Source organism: Haemaphysalis longicornis, unplaced genomic scaffold, assembly GCF_048455015.1.
Source record: "Haemaphysalis longicornis isolate Haplotype H1 unplaced genomic scaffold, Haemaphysalis longicornis Haplotype H1 scaffold_41, whole genome shotgun sequence".
Lineage (NCBI taxonomy): Eukaryota > Metazoa > Arthropoda > Arachnida > Ixodida > Ixodidae > Haemaphysalis > Haemaphysalis longicornis.
The window spans coordinates 2,320,302-2,338,973 of record NW_027526365.1 but is presented as its reverse complement, the minus strand read 5'-3'; the positions used below and the strand labels follow the sequence as shown (position 1 = coordinate 2,338,973).

At 50.5% G+C, this 18,672-nt stretch overlaps 1 protein-coding gene across 2 annotated transcripts in view; it reads left to right on the top strand.

Annotated features, from left to right (window-relative positions):
• Positions 1 to 5,817: 5,817 nt before the first annotated feature.
• Positions 5,818 to 18,672, top strand: part of LOC144137594 (large ribosomal subunit protein mL55-like) — a 65,522-nt gene continuing 52,667 nt past the window's right edge. Inside the window, exons 1-3 of one of the 2 annotated variants that reach the window (XM_077669527.1) lie at positions 5,832 to 5,995; positions 10,063 to 10,243; positions 16,920 to 17,337. In XM_077669527.1, coding sequence (XP_077525653.1) covers positions 5,988 to 5,995; positions 10,063 to 10,243; positions 16,920 to 17,066 — 336 coding nt within the window. In that variant the 5' untranslated portion in view covers positions 5,832 to 5,987 and the 3' untranslated portion in view covers positions 17,067 to 17,337. Of the gene's footprint in view, positions 5,996 to 10,062; positions 10,244 to 16,919; positions 17,338 to 18,672 lie in introns of those variants that run through there. The other variant, XM_077669528.1, reaches the window with a different exon arrangement.

Genomic DNA, 18,672 nt, shown 5'->3' with positions numbered 1-18,672 from the left:
TCCGGGACCGTTTCGTCTGCGGCATCAACGACCCCGCCATGCAGACGCGACTCCTGGAGCTTCCCGACCCCTCGCTGGACGACGCCGTGAAGGCAGCGCTGGCGATGGAAGCTGCGGCCAAGGACGCGGGCGAGATAGCGTGTGCGGCCGGCGCACCGTCGGCGGAGGCGGCGGTGAACAAGATGGCGGCACGGCATGGCAGGTGCGTTCGCTGCGGTGGTGACCACCCCCCCTCCCAGTGCCAGTTCGCGCAAGCGGAGTGCTTCGCGTGCGGAAGAACTGGGCACATTGCTCGGGCGTGCCGAGGGGGGACGACGGCGGACGGACGGAAGCAGCAGCCGGCGTCGAGCACATGTTCCGCGCCAGCCCACGGCCAAGGAAGTCGGCGCAAGGGTAGGCGGCGGCGTGCGGCAGCAGCTTCGGGTGCAACGGCTGGGCTTCACGTCGTGGCCGAAGACCCGCAGATGTTCGACATGTGGCACGCGGCCACAGTGCAGCCGCCGGTGCCACCATACTGGCTGACCGTCGAAGTCTGCGGGCGCCCCATCTCCATGGAGCTGGACACAGGGGCCAGTGTGTCTGTCATGGCCGGGAAAGTATTCAGACGCACCTTCCCTGGCGTGGCCGTCGAGGCGTCGGGCGTCATGCTGCGCAGTTACTCCGGACAGCTCGCCCAAGTCGAGGGTAAAGCCCAGGTCAGCGTCCGCCTTGGCGACAGGGAGGCCACCCTTCCCCTGTACCTGACCAAGGGGCCGTCACCGACGCTGCTGGGCCGGAACTGGATCCTGGCGTTGGGCGTGAGGCTGCCGGAGTACCAGGAAGCAGTGCATGCAGTGGCAGACGGCCCGAGCCTCCTGACCAAGTTCGAGGCCCTGTTCCAGCCCGAGGTGGGGACATTCACCGGCACGGCGGCAAGCATTGAGGTGCCAGAGGGAGCACTGCCCCGTCCAGCCCGACTGCATGGACGGCGTCATCGAGCAGCTGCTGCACCGGCGAGAGGCCGGCACCAACGGCGGCGGGGTGCTGGGCACCAACGGCCGCCTGCTGCACCTGGTGGTGCTGGGTGCCAGGGCCAGCGCCCAGCAGGTGGCACAGGCTATGCGGCAGGTGCTCCCGCAGGGTTTCCGGCTCGACGACAAGGCCCAGTACGCGCTGGACTTCAGTATCATCGGCGGCGACGTGGGCCTGCCGCACAACTCGTTCCACACGGAGCCCCTGCCCCACAGCTGCCTGTGCGTGTACACCAGCCAGCCGGGGCTGGAGTACATCCGCGAGAGCCTCGAGAAGACCCTGCTAGCCAACCTGGAGCAGGAGAACCGGCTGCCCTTCCACGGCCTGCCCCTGGTCATGGTGTTTGCGGGCCAGGGGGACTTCCTGCGCGAGGAGGTCGTCAACCGGGCCAAGAGCCTGCAGTGCCCCTTCGTGGGCGACGGCGGCGGCCTGGACCCCGTGCGGCTGGAGCAGGCGCTGTGCGCGCTGGTGGAGAGCATCGAGCGGCTGCACATCTACCAGGCGCTGCCCGCGGTCGCGGGGCCCCGGCTGGACATGCGGCTGATGCTGTGCATGCTGTGTGGGGACCCGTACGCGCCCGAGTAGGTGCTGGCGCCCCTGCTGGCGCAGCCGGGCTGCCTGGCCACGGGCCCGCTGCACTGCCTCAGCCTGGACTCATTCAAGGGGAGCCAGCTTTACCGACCGCTGCCAGCACAGCACCAGGGGCTGGTGCTACTCGCGCCACTGCGGCACCACGTGCAAGTCCTTCGACACCGGGAAGGCTGACAGCTGGTGCGAGCGTGACACAGGCAGCACCTAATGCTGCCACAACGGCCTCGACACCTGTGCTCCGGCGGAGTGAGAGACTGCGAAGACCTCCGGACCGGTACTCGCCGGGGGGACAGGTGTTTTGTGTTTGTGTAGGACAAACAAACTTGGGGGTGAGGGGTGTGACAAGTGTGTGGCGCCCCCCATCCCTGATATTCGTTGGCCGCTAAGTTCAGTGGCCCCACCAGGCTCGGTGGGCAACCTTGTGTGTGGCCCGGCAATAAACACCTCCGAGCACGGCTGCTCGGGGGTCAGTCACCGTCACCACCAGCACGCTGCATGTCGTCTCTCGGCTGGAGGGTACCCCTACCCTCCCAGGTTCACGAACGCGGGACTAAATCGTGACAGCCTTCTTTTTTTTTAGGTTACCTTGGCTATCTTTGATTCGTTCTAATTTTCCTTAACCACTACGTGTCCATGCTTTTCATGTAGCCGTCCACCTACGTTGGTTCATTGCTCTCAAACTCCTCTCAAAGCATATTTTACTCTATGCTTCTCGAACTTCAAACGACGCCCAGCTCATATCTCCCTGTACTGCTTCGTTATTGTTTTACCATGCGCTCCTATAAGGCCAAACGGCTCACCGTTCTCTGGTTCACTAAAAAGCATGAAAGACCATCTGATTTTAAGCAGAGTACTGCATTAATGTGAGGTCCGGAACCATTACTTTTTTACACATTCTTCTTACTACTTCATATTTGTTTATACTCGCTCTTAGCTCTCATTATAGGCACCCTGCAATCGTCGGGCGGCGCCTCCGTCGAGCTGACATGCGCGCCGCCAACGGCGGCGGCGCCAAACACGCAGGCGCTCCGCGCGGGGCTGCGGCTGTGTTAGCGTTGCTTTCCGTGATGGGGGAATCCGTGATTTGAGCGTTTTAACGGCGCGCGGCGCTAGATTTTGCCGAGGACATCTTTCTGCTACGTTTGCAGCAAACGTTACACTTGGATTTGCCATTATAGCCCAGCAGCATACGGTGAAAAACTGCGAGCCGCCGTGTCGCGAGGCTTGCATTACGCGTTCAAGTAAGCCATAAATACAGTAGGAAGAACGCCGCTTGTTCGAAAGCAAGCATGTTTACGGGATCCGGGAAGTGTACGAATCTGAAGTCACCGAAACACGTCTTTACCAGCAGAGCATGACGCGTGTACTACATTGGTCTGAAAATAAGTAACCAAAACAACGTGGCCCAGCTAGTGAGTTCCAATCTTTCAGTTCAAAGCTTGAGAAAAACATTAGTCGGGTATTGCTGGCGTGAAACGTTTCTTAGTACTCCACGCGCTTTTATTTCGTTTTGCCGTGTGCGTCAGCTTATACTTCGCAGCTGACGGTGAGGCCCCGGAAAATTAAACTTCCTGCAAGTGCACTTGGTGATGCGGCAGCGTGAGTCGATGCAGCACAGCAAGCACTTTGCCGCAGTTGCGTTTTATTTGAATGACATTTACAAGATGACTGGAGTACGCAATTGATCCCCGACTGGGCTGCCAGGTTGAAGAATCCTTTGAATTGAAACAGTTAAAGAATGAGGAATGATGTCAAAGTGCAGTAATACCAAGCTGTGTCATACAACAAACGTGACTAAAAACAAAATACACTGCGCATATACATTTTTTCTCCCTTGCTTAAACAATGCACATGTTTTCATCTTTAATAATGTACCACGTACGCGTTATTCACTAATATTGCAGTCCTATTCAATCTGCATGAATGAACAGCGAAGTGGTCCACGAATAAGAAACGCGAGCGACAGCGCCGGACCGTGTTCACATCTCTACTGCAGACGCCAACCGTGCACAATGACGAAACAGAGGATGGCTTCCGACGAACACGCACATTTGCTAAGCACGTCACGACGAGTGGTTGGGTCATTACTTTCGAATACATATACAAGCCACAAGAATGAGTACACGGAGTCGAAAAGTAGGGCAAAGTATGCTATTTGTCAATTAAATTAGAAGGTATTGAACTACAAACCACCAGACGTTACACAAGCGGTAAGCTACGACGTCGAGGCGACCGCATTGTACCAAATGCAGACTGACGCTAATTAATGGCTTTCGTAACATGCCGTGATTTCCCGAACAAACAGAGTTCACTTACTTTACTCGCCACACGGCGACAATCCACTTCTGTCTTCACGTTTTCTCCCACGGCTGCGACGGGAAGCTGTAAAAAGATACGGGCCTCGCGCGCCCACCCGACCGGGGCATTTGAGGCCACAATATCTGTGCCCAGATTTTTTTTATTTGCGACTTTGGGGTCGCCGCATGATTGCGATGACGCCATCAAACCGTAAGCTGCAGAAACATTACCGCGAAATAAAAAAACCCTGATAAAATTCCCAAATAGTCCACGCTCACGCAGCAGCAGCGAACGCGGGCATGCGCGAGCGAGCGCCTTCAAGCTTATAAATTAAGCCGCCAGAAGGCGCCACCTGCTCCTCAAACTGCATTGCAGGGTGCCTATAGCTGCATTGCGCTTTTCTTTATTCTTTAGTTTCTCCTGACGAGTTCTCAAGTAGGTCCACTTCGTTTACCCACAACCCCCGATATTTATATTCCTTGGCTCTGGGTAATTCGCCATGCTGAACTGACACTGAGTCAGTGCTGGTACGTGTCATTGAAAACCATTATTCCCGATTTTTTCACTGCTAGAACTTAACCCAAGATCTGTGGCTTCCTGGCCGCTAATATTTATGAGCCGTTGCATATCGCTTTGGTTATTAGCTAAAAGAACGTCAGCGTATAACATTCCCGGAATACGCTGTTGTATCACTTCGCATTGCTACATATGCGCGAAGTTGAACCCTAATTGACTTTCTTCCAGTTTCTTATAGCGTCCTCGATAAACACGCACCGGTGTTGCCCCCAAAACCGGCGCGGTGCAGAGTGCCCCACGACGGTGTGTACCGGCACGGAGCGTTGATCGAGGACAAACGGGGCGGTTCTACCCAGGCGCCATCTCTTAATCTAAGAAATCAACTCATAAAAACGTTCACAAGTAACAATACAGCACTGTAATGAGACACAGCGCTATTTGAAAGTGTTATTTATTGAAGGCCAATGATTATATGTACGCACAACTTAAATCCGTCACACATGCGGAACAACGTACCGCCACCGCTTCCACTAAACAGCTACATACAAGCTGCTTCTAATCTTCGTTTGAGCCATAATGCGAGTGCCTGTTTAGTTCCGCCCTTCCGTTACAGCAAAACAAGTAGGTCTTCATCGTCTAGGCACTCCGGTAACAGTTCATGATAATTCGATCGAACGAAACGAATGTCAATCCCCAACTTTCTGGCAATGCATGCAGCCGTCTTTGAAGAACACAAAGTTCGCGTCCTCATTTACCATCACTGGCCGTTGTTACCGCCCGTTAGGAGACTGTCGCATCGTTGCCCGATGAATTCACAAGCACGCCATCCTTGTCAGCTACAATACACAGCTCCGTCCGCCTTGACACGAGTGCGGTGATGCGCCGTCGGCGCCGTCGCTGCAGCAGACGGCGGAGGAAGCTCCTTCGCCGGCATCGTCCGCGATGCATCTCGGGACTGCACGCCGGCGCACCGTCGACTCTCTCGGTGCGCGGCGGTGCAACCAAAAATTGCCCCGCGACGGTGCACCCCGGTTTATCGAGGACGGACGGTGCACACCGGTGCGGTTTATCGAGGATGAAAAAGCGCACCGGTGTGCCCCGGTGTGCACCGGTGCAGTTAATCGAGGATGCTATTATTCAAGGTGAGGTGAATAAGAATAAGGCGCCCCTAGCGGCTCTCTTTTACACTAATGGCGATGGCGCTCGCTCATGCTTGGAGCAGGCATAGCAGATATTTGAGGTTCAGCGCCTGAAATAGCAAAATTACGTTGGTAAAATGTTGCACAAGGCTAGTTTATCGGGGTTGATTAAACAAGGCGGTTTTTTATGGAAGCAGAAATTCTGTGCGGTCATCTACTTTCTTCGCAACGGGCGCGGTGGTCAGGTGGGTCAGGTGGTCAGGTCAATATGGCCACAGAACAGGGAGGATTTATATGGCCGCACCCACCCTAGATAAGGTTGTGGATTCATAAATTTTCTCGTGCTTCCGGGCTCCTGCACAAACACTTCAAGTGCGTGACGAACGAAGTGTTTGAGAAACGCGAGTTGTTGGGGTCACGACGCATTAAATCATGCTGCGGTAAGTACTTTGGGAACAACATCCAGTGTCTTCTGCGCGTAATACGTTTCGAGCACCCGTGTGTGTGCGAGAGCAGTCATGTTTTCGCGTTATAACCACGTGCGTAGATCGATGTCACCATCTACTGCGACGCGCTCACTCTTCTACGCATGCAGTGGAGCGCTCGATCGTGCTGGCTTGCCCAAAAAGGCTCTCGCCCATTTCAAATGCAACCGCTTGGGGATAGTAGTTAAAGCTGTAGGGTGTTTTCTTTCTTTTTTTTTCTTCTCTATCATCTGTTCTCACACCAACTACCTCCTCACCTGCGCCGATATCCTGGGCGACTACCGACTATCCTGCCAATAATTTCAACCTACCCTCTCGACTCGTGAAGCCACCACACTCGGAGAACTGTAGATGAACACATATCATTACAACACGTCAACATTGCCCACAGTTAGGCACCCTTTATTACATAACAGTTCCATGTTCACTCACACCAACTCCCTCCCGAATCCCCAGCGTGACACCGCACCAGTGGGTAGAGGTGCTGACCAGCTGGGCCTTAGCCGTCCAGCTTATTCGGGAGGGCCCATATCGCCAGCCAGCACCAAGGTATCCTTGACTGTGAGCGCGTTTTACCGAAATATCGCTTGAATATCACCCCCTTGCTATTTCATTAATGCTTATCCGATCATTCAACATCTAGTTCATGTGTTACCCCCGTATTCACAAACCTAACTTAAGTAGAACTTTTCCCCTCGGACACTTTTCGGCGCCTCAACGCGTTTCAAGAACCAAACTTAAGCTCAAAGGGCGCCTTTTCGCGAACTTATCGGGCAGAAAGTAAGCGCTACTTAAGTTAGCTCCCGACCTAACTTAAGTGAGCCTTTTCCCGACCAACATTACAGACTACTACGATAGCTTGGCTGAGGTGTTCGATTTGGCGTGCCGTACGCAAGAAATTGATAAAGCTGTAAACAATAAAGCGCCTTCCGCGAGCAACATCGATCTGCGCACACGCCTGCCGCAATCGCGCAAACCAAGTTACGCATGCGAGAAAGGGGATGCTGCTGTGGTGAAAATTCACGCAATATATAATCATGCGCGGTAGTAGCGCAAGCGGCGATCAGCATTCTGCCGCGATGCAAGCCTTAAGTTCCCTGCGGGTACCCGGCTGCGGACGGAGCTGGCTGATCCGAGTGCTTCGAAGCTGGCGCCATGGAAGCGTTCTCCGCTATTGGCGCACATGTCAAGCTCCGCCCACACGCCGTGTACGGATTGGCGCATCGCGCGCTATCCTCGTTCGCAGAAGCCTAGCGTGCCTCGAAAAGGGCGCCTTTGATAAGTGCGCCTTAAAGAAGGTTTGTGAAACGCAAAGCGGCCTCTCCTCATTGTGGTCCTTTTCCGACACTTACGAAAGGCATCCTTATGGCATAAGTTAAGTATGCTTTCTGAATACGGGGGTTAGTGTTCGTAAAGGTCTTTCCTCGCGGCCTCGCCAACGCTGGGCTGCACAGAAACCGTTTTTTGCAATCAAGCGGAGCGTTTTAAGTTTTCATTTTATACCATTGCAGTTTCGATTGATTGATTGTAGGGTTTAACACACCGAATCAACGCTGACGATAAGGCACGCCAAAGTGGAGGGCTCCGGATTAATTTTGACCAATGGGTATCTTTAGCGTCTGCTGAAATCTCATACACACGGGCGTTTTTGCTTTTTGCCTCCATCAGAAAAGCTGCCGCTGCGGCCGGGAATCGAACCCACGTCCTCGTACTCAGCAGCACAACGCCTTAGCCACTAAGCCAGCGCGGCAGGCCCCATTGCAGTTTCATCCCTGTCAGCGTAGCCTCCCATCACCCCAGTCACCATAATAGTAGTCCCATGAACGGTGTGCTGCACCTTTCAGCAGCCTCCTCACCTGGGTCTAAATAAAGTGTTGTTGTCGTAACTGTTGATGACGGCTGTAGCAGTATGGCACATACACTGAATGTTTGCTTGTGCTGGCTTCAAAAGTGCTTGCATGGGTGATAGCAGCCCCGAGCCCCTCGAAACTAGCACGAGGCAGCCTACAGTGCGTGCCATACGTACTATTATGAGCTATATGAAAGGGAACACAGGAACGCGTGGCAAACAGCCTCGAAAAAGACTCTGAGCGATACGCGGATGGCGCTGTGAAAGGGGAAAGGAGGGCGCTCTTCCACTAACTGTTGGCACTCCCACCGCGCTGGCATTTCTACAAAGCAGCAGCCTACGCCATTTCGCCGATAATATGGTATCGTCCGACACCCCATAAGACGCCCTGTGGGAATGGGAACGGTTGTTAGAACAGCCTCCCCCTTTCCACTCTGTTTCCGACGGCGGCCGCTGCGTATCACTCATAACTGGGTCTGAGGCTGTTTGCCACGTGTTCCTGTGTTCCCGTTCATATTGCTCATAATAGTGTCTCCTTCTTTCTGGCTACGCACCAAGACAGAACCTCGTCCACCAGGATGTCAGCCTGAAATTGCTGCGAGCTGCTCTGTTCAGAACATGGAGAGGGCCGCAATGGCCGAGGCTAATGTGTGTTTGTCATGGTTATGCCATCCAAAAGTAGGTACAGTTTAACCTGGATATAACAAAGTTGACAAAAATTTGAAATTTTCCATTACATGCAGGTTTTCGTTACATGCAGATTATGATTTAAGGCTTGTGTGAATGTAGCAGAAACAAAACCGAAATTCTAGACTTCAGTGAAGGTGAGCTCACACTTCAGAGATTTATTTCACAGTGAAAAACTGCGTGATTTCCGTCTGCTGTTTTGCCATGAGCTTAGTCACTACACAGCACTCCGAAAAACCAAGGTCACTTCCCCCATATTCACAAACGTAACTGAAGTATCACTTTCGCTTTTGACACTTTTCGGTGCCTTAACGCATTTCAGGGACCAAACTTATGCTGAAAGGGTGCATTTTCACGAACTTGATGCTCTTCTCCTCACTCAAAATTGGTGAGGAAGTGCTAGCTGGGATACTGCACCGGGCAATGACATTCTTCTTTCTTGCTGGTGGAGACAGCATTTAAAATTGCGAGCTTGTCTTGGAAAGACAAAACTTTTTCGTTTTCTGGCAGCAGAAATCATCACCAACAGACCGACACCCCAGATAGCAGCGGAGACGCACGACTACACTCTGACAGGCAGGCCTAGCGCCTAACTGGCACCGCCCTCACACGTGGAAACGCACGGTAGTTTGCAGTGCGGGCGAAATTCGCTAAATTAGTGCATTTCTCCAGCCGATTTTTCAGAAAAAGTTTCGAAAAGAACGGCTAATCAGCATAGCAAATTTGTCACATCAAGGCTAGCAGTCGCAACACCTTTGTTGCATAGAGGTCGCAAACACAAGGGTTTTCAATGGGGCTGCAAAAGGGAATTGGAAAACTTCGTTAAATACAGGAATTCATTACATGGAGGTTTGTTACATCCAGGTTTACCTGTATTCCTCCAGAAGTACAGCATGAGTAGTTCTCTTTGTGAATTCATGAATAGCTTTTTTTTGTGAAGAATTCTAATGTCATGAGACCTAACTAGTTAGCTCGCAATCTTCTAAAAACAGTGAGTGCGCGGGCAAAAAAAGACAAAGACCAGAGGAGACAGAAAGAGCATGCCTGAGTACATAAGTACCATTTAGTTTGGTGTAATATGACCTTGTGACTTCTCTGTCTCGGCATTATTTGAAATGTAAAGAACAGTCTCTCTCTTGGCAGTAGTGTGAGTCCTTTGGCTGAGTGGTATAAAAGCACCCAACTTGGTGCTGAAGCTGGTTTAAAATCTGCCCCAAAGGCACGAGTGTGACATTCGTGACACACAGAGTACTAGCAAAAGACAGCATTGTGAATAGATAGGTATACTTTGTTTAAAAGATCTTGTACGGTTGCAACGCCACGTATAAGGCCAGCTGCACCGTTACGGCAGTTGGGCCAGAAACTCCGAGTACATTTTATGAAACGTGGTGTGGAGAAAAGTGTCTCGCGCTGACAGCCAGGGAAGCGAAGGCCTTCCCTGCTTGCCTTTATGGAAATGCCACCATCGCCGTCGTGTTTCGTGCAGGGGAGTGGCGCTTGCGGTGCGACCAGTGCTGCGGTGCGGGGGTGGCCGTCCGGCCAGCAGCGTGGCCTTTGTGAGCCGGGTCAAGCGGCAGACGTATGTGCGCCAGTACCCGACCGTGCTGGTGCAGCCGGACGGTTCCACCATCACTGTGCGCTACCACGAGCCTCGCAGCCTCATTAGGGTGAGTGTGTCCTGCTCACGTGCCCCGCAGCCTCAGCTGTCTAAAGTGCAGAGCACTTTATTGGCTCGCCTTGTCATCGTAGCTCACTCGCTGGACCCAAGTAGAGAAACGCGGCGTTCCGTCGTCGCGGCGTAATCCAGAGGCTTCGAAAGCCAACTGGTTTATTTATATAGTTGTAAGCGTTCGAAACTCGTGAACCGCTGGCGCTTGTCATACATCTGCCTGTTGTTTAGCGCAAAGAAAACTGTACGTCCATTTGAGGCAAAATGTACGTAATTAACCGGTAGCACCCGCGTTCATTTAGTTAGGAACGCTAGTTAGGTTGGTTTTTACGATCGTAGGCGAACAAAAGTGGCAGTGCAACGCCGGCACGTGCGGGAGGGAAAGCAAGCACGGAAAAAAACAGAACTCCAGCTGGGGCAGTTTCAGGCGGGGTGCGCACGAGCACTGCGAAGGCGGGAAATCTGAATTGCATTGGGTGCTAGCAGTGAGCGGATAACGGCGCTACAGCCCATTATGGCGAATCACTGCTCTGCACTTCGGACAACTTTCACATTGATTGGAACGGCTTTAATCTTAATTCATTTATCTTTTATCCGTGGACATGTTTTGTGTTGTGCCCGGGTACACAATTTTGTGGACTTCAGATGCCCGAAACAGGCATTTCCTTTGCAACAGTGACCACTGGTCATCAGAAGGGTGGGCTGTTAATTTAATGTAGAGGTTCATTTGAGTTGTGGGGTGTGTTCTTGATATGCCTTGTCTTGTACTGGAATGACCTACGCATCCTTGAAAGAAGGCAATGATTTCACAAATAAACTGTACAAAAATGCTACCAGGAGCAGATATCACAAGTAAGGCTGTGTTTCTTGTGGCATAGAGCAAGTGATGTCAGAAACATGGTAGGCTTTATACAGCGCTGCCAGTTTCTGAACTACTAGCAACCGCATTCAAAGCATTGCCAAACTTTCGTTAATTCTAAAGGAGCTGGAAGTGCAACTGAAACTTCATTGTTAAAGGGACAGACAACCGATTTTTGTCGCGTATATGTTCTCTAGCTCATATGAAAGCCAGCGTTTTATATAGCTCGATAACCACAAGCGATTTCTAAACAAATTGGCGAAAATAATTTTAATTTGGCAGCAAACTTCCTGAAATCGGAAGGGTGGCGGTTCGTAGTGTCGAAACTTGATATGTGTCCGTGTTACATGATCTGCAAACCTAGAAGCTACTGTAACTGCTGAAACGTTTATTTACATATTGAAAACCTTGTAACACAACTATTTGTGCAAGGTTAAATTGTATATCTATTTCTGAACATTATTTTGAAAATTTTAAAAGACACACCACCCGCCGTCGCTGGGTTGCTCTCAGTGTGGCTAACTGAGCCTCCACGCCCAGAATCAACGGAAGCGTTCAGTAAACAGACCAGTGAAGGAGCTTTGACGATTCTGCCTGAGTCAGGGGCATTTGTTCTGCCAAAATATTTGATTTCAGTTTCCAAATACGCCAAAAGCAGCTTAAAAAAAAAAAAAACGTCGCGCCCAGGGAGAATCGAACTTCCAACCTCGACAATGTGAAGCTAGATTCTACCTATCGTCAGAGTCTTTCAATGCTTTACTGGTCACGAAACTTCGGGGCTCGCTTCATATAGGGACCGCGCGCGCCACTAGAGGCGCCACCGCCGCACGAAGGTCATCCAACCGCCGCGCGTGCGGCGTATTGGCCAGCTCTTGGCGTGCAAACGCTCGCTGCTTTTGGTGTCTGCGCGCTGATTAAGTTTTTTTTTTTTTCGTAGTAGTTAGCGATGAATAGTCCAGTTATTGTGTTTATCACCTGCCTTCAATGGGGTTTTATTTTTCGAAGTAAGTTACCGTAGACTTCGGCCGCGAACGGCAACGGCTTCTGCGTGCTCTGGCACAAGCGCTGCGCCGTCGTGTTTACGGATTTTTAAATTTATATTGCTTCTTTTCTTAAAGCAAAGTTATAAATACCACACATACGGTAGCTGTGTAGTCACGGACTGCTGCGGGCCTATCGATAATACAATAAAAAACTGAAAGAAACCAGGTGCGCGTCGTTCAGACTACGCTTAATGAGTCCGTTAATTGCTCTGGAATGCACAGAACGCTAAAAAAGCACCGTATCAGATGTGGCCCCGCTGGTGCCGGGTCTTATTTTGCGGCGGTGGTAATTCCTGCCGGCGGCATATGAAAAAAGGGCCCATCTCCCCGCGAGGGGGACTCGAGTAAATGCGTTGCATAGGGGGTGGGTGTATTGCGTTAACGTTTGGTGTTTGGGGAGTTGGTGGTAGTGAATGCGTTGTATCAGCAGCTTCTTGACGTAGTTTGAATGAGTCAAGGATATAAGGAGCGTTCGTAGCCTTTCATTCTGTGTCGGTTTTGTGGCGCAGTGGGAAGAGCACCATGTACCTCGCGTTCCGCCCACAGGTAGTGAATGCATTGTATCAGCAGCTTCTTGATGTAGTTTGAATGAGTCAAGGATATAAGGCGCGTTCGTAGCCTTCCATTCTGTGTCGGCTTTGTGGCGCAGTGGGTAGAGCACCATGTACCTTGCGTTCCGCCCGCAGGGTCGTGGGATCGAAACCAGGCGCCGGTAAGTATTATTTTTTTTTATATAGTGTAGGGGGAGGGGTTCGGACCTGTTGTTGAGAGCGAGGAGGGTAGCGTGATGCGGGAGAGGAGGAGTGGGGGAGAGGGCGCACCTGGAACGGCTGTTGCGGACGCCGAGGCACGCCAACGCCGGGTGACATCGTGAGTTAAAGAAATGCTCTGCATTTAAAAAGATAGCCCAATAGTATTGTCGTTTCGATGAGTGGGTACATACTTGAGAACATCTAAAAACGCTGCATAAACGCGAAGGATCAAAACACGAAGAGATATATGTTACTCCATGTGTCTTTCTGCTTCCACGCTTTGCAATCCTTGCAAAAACAGGAAGCAAAAAAAGAACAATGAAAGTGATTTTATCACACGCAACAAAAAATTTTAATGTTACGAAGGGAGACAAAAGAGCGTGGTTCAGCGTACAAAAATTCATTTTTTCGCGCTGCGATGTGCAGCACACGGAGGAAACAGAATATTGCCACGTAGCCAAGAACGACGCAAAGCGTTTCTGAACGCAGCGAGCTAGCAATCTCCTGCACTACGAAAGACTAGAATGAAATACAAACGTCTAAGAAGCAGTCCGCAGTGTGACGTGAACGGATGAACGTCGATAAAGTGAGTTGCGCGGCGTTTGCTATGCATGCATTACTCTTGGAACGTTATTAATTTCAGATCCATGGAAATAGGATCGAGAACATTGTCGAAGAAACAAAAAATCAAGTTAGCGACAAGGTGGCACCCTTTCCATATCAAACAATATTGCCCGACGGGACGTACGACAAAAAGAGCAAACGGGCGCTCCGGTTGAAACGCCAGATAAGAAACCGGAATCGGCCACGCGCGATTACAAAACGAACCCTAAGGGATAATTCGCGGAAATATGAAAAGTAAAAGCACAAGGATGTCCCAAAGCTTTTTTACACGCGAGCCTGAGCGCAAGGTAATACAAGTTTGCAAACAGGTAATGAAGCACCGCTATAACCTGACTGATATGACAAAAATCCGGCTTTACGTTAGCCTTGTACAATTCCAGACCCACGATGCTCTCAAAAGGGTACATTGCTTTTTCCATTCTCACACACAGTGTATTTCCACACACTGTCGCACACTTATAATCGAAGCTGAAATCTCCCGTTGCTTGCCTTGGAATGGCGCCCCTCCATTTCTCACACAGCTGCCCGTCGCTCGGTCAACAGAACAAGGAAACATTTTCTGTGGTATCGTTGTACAAGGAACGACATCCCGGGACGCAACACATGTTCGGCATCGTCGTTGCACTACTTAAGTCGCATCACAAGAGCGCGATATGCACGTTACATTTTTTCCCCGCACAAAACAAACACAACTCGCCGCGGTTCCGCCGTTCGAGCCAGCGCAACGCCGCCCGAGGAGTGACCTCAGTGAGAGGGTGGCGCCACCGCGCGGCGGCCAAACGCAGCATATGAAGCTCTCCCATTGAGTTACGGAGCAGTTTCGTGACCAGTAAAGCATTGAAGGACTCTGCTATCGTCTATCTCAACAGATGGCGCATTTGTGCACAATTGGCCGTGCATTAAAAAAGTACATAAAGGAACAGGAAAGCCTGCGAATCAAACTTTTTTTAGCTGGGGACAAGTTTTTAAATATCGTTCTTCATTTCGCATGCAGACAAAAGTACGTTGCCGAGCTACTGTATGTCATGGTTGCCAGCATTATTTTTGGGAGGGACACTTCGATTTATAAAGTTCTAGGGCGTTATCAGCGAAACCGTTTCTCATCAAGGTGCTTAAGTGATGCCCTTTCATTTGGGATAGGGAATATATACTCGGCGAAAATTGGTTGTCTATCCCTTTAAGAACTTGGTGATTCTTGCAGGCATAAAATCTCCTTGTCAATCTTAATTGCACATGCCGTGTCTCTGGTGGTGAACATAAAGGAAAAAACCAGAGCTGTCATAAGCAGGTCAGAAGGATGAATAGCTGGTGAGTTTCTCATGCACGTTTGAAAGCTAAGAAAGCACTTTGGACCAAGCACCAAATGACCTTGTCCTGTAAGCACTCATTGGCCTGGCAGTCTGCAGAAACCGCTGGCAATGGGCGTGATGAAGAGCTGGCATTCTTGGCTGATGCTTCGTACACAACTTATATCACAGCTTAGTGAAAGTGCATGTGATGAGGACTGCTCTGAAGCAGAAAGTTAGGTGGGTCAGTACAGATTGGTGGCCTATTCTGAAGTCTTTAGAACAAGCCACAAATTTGTGGCTTGTTCCTCTTTAATTAAAAGAGGAATCATCTCGTCAGTCTGCTACACCTGTAAAGGAGCAAACCACTCTGAATGCTGACCTAGGAACAAACAACTTGCTCCGTTTTTCGTGTAATGACTAGGAACAAACAACTTGCACCGTTTTTCGTGTAATGACTAGGAACAAACAACTTGCACCGTTTTTCGTGTAATGAACTTCCTTGTGCATTTTAAAAAGCAGCCGATACAATTCTGAAAGGGGCCATGAAGACGCTCGAAGAGATTTACACCAGTGGCTGAAGTGAGAATGTTAGCACTTGAGCACTTGGACCAGTTGTACGGAGATTGTGTTCGCGTGTTTACGGACAGTTCTGTCGACAAATAATAAATACCAGCGCAACGGCATTTGTGATTCCCGGCATATGAACGTTTTCTGGGCTGATCGCATTGACCATTTTACGTCGTCAACAACGGTGGAGTGTATAGCGAATGAGGCGGCCTTGAAAAAGATCAAATCGCTTCGGGTGTGGCATGCGGTAAATCTTACGGATTCCAAGTTAGCCCTACAACTTTTGCAGCTTGGATTTCCCGCAGATAAAGCATGCCAACGCTCCCCACGTCTCCTTCAGCAGCTAAAAAAAATGGGCTTAGCGTTCGCTTCCAGTGGGTACCTTCCCATTTCGGAGTGCTTGGAAACGAAGCCGTGGACACATTGGCCCGTGAAGCGACATCGTGTACTCGTCTTCTGAAAGTGGCTCCAGACGAACGGCAAATTGTAAAAACCATCATCAAAGAACACTTCAGATCTCTTTGGTGACCACAACACCAGCCTTGTGTAACCAAAGGAATGAAGAGGACAGAGGCATCCTTATTGTTCCACATCCGGACCAACTCAGCGCGGACACCGGCGTGGCTTCATAAGCTGAACCTTGTCTCCACACCTGTGTGCGCAATGTGTTGTGTAACAGGTGATATCGGACATTTCCTTGTGGACTGCCGAGAGCATGCGACGGAGAGGTTAGCTTTGTTTAAGGAACTTTGAAGGAGAGCCGCTTCGCATGACTCTTTGGATGGTGTTATTTTTCCTATAGGACATTGGATAGCCAGAAGAGACATTTTGTGCCTGATCCTCGGGTTTTTAAGTGACACACGTCTCAGTGACTCTTGGTGATTTCCCGCGCATAGCGGCAAGAAGATGTTGATCGGGGGAGCAATTGCCAGCATATCACGCAAGGCTAGATCCACCCGTCATAAACATCACCACCAGCACAACCACCACAAAATACAGCTGTGTTCGAGTAGGAAAACCTAGCTGCTGGTAACTTATTCAGCTCCATTCCAGACACAAAAAATGGTTTTTAACCGAAAAAACACGAGAAATATTGGAAAATTTCCAAATCTCGGTCTAGAGTGACGTGTGACAGGAATGAGTGACATCATATGGGCCAGCACTGAAAACGTCTTTTTCAGTGTGTTAGCTGCCTATTAGTGTTGGATAGATTCGTTCAAACGGAGCTAGGGTTGCCACTACAATTGCCCAGTCATGTTTTTTGGTCCTGGCCGTGTTCGGCAGCCACACGAACAAGATCCCGCGACATCATAGATACATCACCGGGAAGGGGCGGGGGGTTGCCGCTGTTTCGCCTGTTTTTCCTTGTATCCAGGTTATTTGTTTGAAGTTTGTGGTTACATTGGTGTCATTGTTACCGGGTCAGAGCAGTCGTTTTAATGAAGCGAACCAGTATTTTGCCTTCGTGGCCTCTTTGAACAAGGCAGTTGGATGGCCCAGTGTGTGTCCCCCGCCTGAGCTTCCCCTCCCCGTATCCCAGCTGCCCCTGGTGTTTGAGGAGCTCAGTCCGGAGCAGCAGCAGCTGGTGCTGGTCAAGCGGAAGCCACCCGAAGTGGTTGTGGTGCAGGAAGAGCTGGAGGACCACTTTGACAGCAGGGACTACCTCAAGTACATCAAGGGGAAGTAGTCTCTTCAGCCGTGCGCACTGCACTGCTGCTGTGACTGTTCCCGAATAATGACTGGCCACAACAAAGTGCTCTGTGCTGGGATCAGCTAGTCGGCGTCTTCGCCGGGTATGTTGGCTGCCCAGCGGCTGCTACGGTAACGCGGTGCTTAATGCGAAGTTCTGCTCGTGCACGCGAGTCCTGTGGTCGTGCTGTGGGGTTTTTATTAGCGTCAAAATAAAGAAAAATGAGAAGAGGCTTAATGCTTGTTTGAAAAACCAAAGCCGTCAGAAACTTGTTTCCTCACTGGCCAACTTTCATGGTTCGGGCACTTCTTGCACATTAGTGAAAGCCCTAGAAGTCAGCATCATCATCACCATCAGCCTGTCTATGCCCACTGCAGGGCGAAGGTCTCTCCCATAGATCTCCAATTATCCCAGTCTTGTGCTAACTGTGACCAATGTATCCCCGCAAACTTCTTGATCTCATCTGCCGACCTAACTTTTTGCCGTTCCCTGCCACACTTGCCTTCTCTAGGGATCCACACTGCTGCCCTTAATGACCAATGGTTACCTTGCCTTAGAAGTATCAAAATGCAAATAGGAGGAGCTGGCAGGAGTGGGGAATTCGTGTCTGCCCTGCAAATCACTTTAACAAGACACAAGTGCATGACATTTTTATTGAGCCTGTAGTGTGTGAAGGCGGTGATTAAAGATTACTTGTTACCAACCTATAATTCCTTGTACAGTTCGAGTTGTTTACCTAGGCATGTGTGGCATCTGTGCAGCTTTAAAAGCTGGGCTCTGCAGAGTTGGTATCAGAATCCGACTACGCCTTGCGAGCGAGCTAGATGTTGTCACGGCTTTTGACGCACGCAGTGTTGCAGTCCCCGCTCGAAACACTGTGTGCCAGCACTGACCCACACCTTCGCACATTGTTCTCACCTGTAATGAACTTGCTACCTTCAAGACTTTCTTTCTAATCCCCTCGAACTCCATATCCTGGTGCCTGCGATGTCGTCCGTCGGGGTTATTGCCATGTTGCTGTTTACACAAACCGTGTCAAATCAGTCAGCCTGGTCCCTCTCCTCGAGCACCATTGAACAGAATTTTGTCTACCCCACAGCGGGATATGACTGCTCCGAACTGCATTGCAGCAAACCCATCATGTTCCCTGAAACCTATTTTAACTCGCACTCAACCTGCCTTGCACAAGCTTCTCACTATAATGTTGAAGCTAGCTATAGCGGCTTTCACCACAATTGGAATTGAGGACAGTGGCAATCGGGTAAAGAAGCCTGCTGTGCATGTGAGACAGGCCTGTTGCAAGCTTTCAGTAAGAAGGATTTCTCAAGTGGTCAGCCATTCCTGCTTTTTCACTCCTTCAGATATGCGGCGTGCGCAATACAAACTGGGACCTGTAACAGCTTAAAGGGGCCATGCAGACGAAGTAAGGTTTGTTCTATTGGAAAGATTTTGTGTTTTACATTGCTCCCAACGCTTGTTCGGCAGCAAGGGATGCTTTATGCAGACCTTTATGTCAGTCCTCACAGATGGTGCTACCATACTTGTCCGCGGCCCGTTGTCCGCCGTTGCCTTGTATTATTTCCTGAAACATGGGGTATCATCG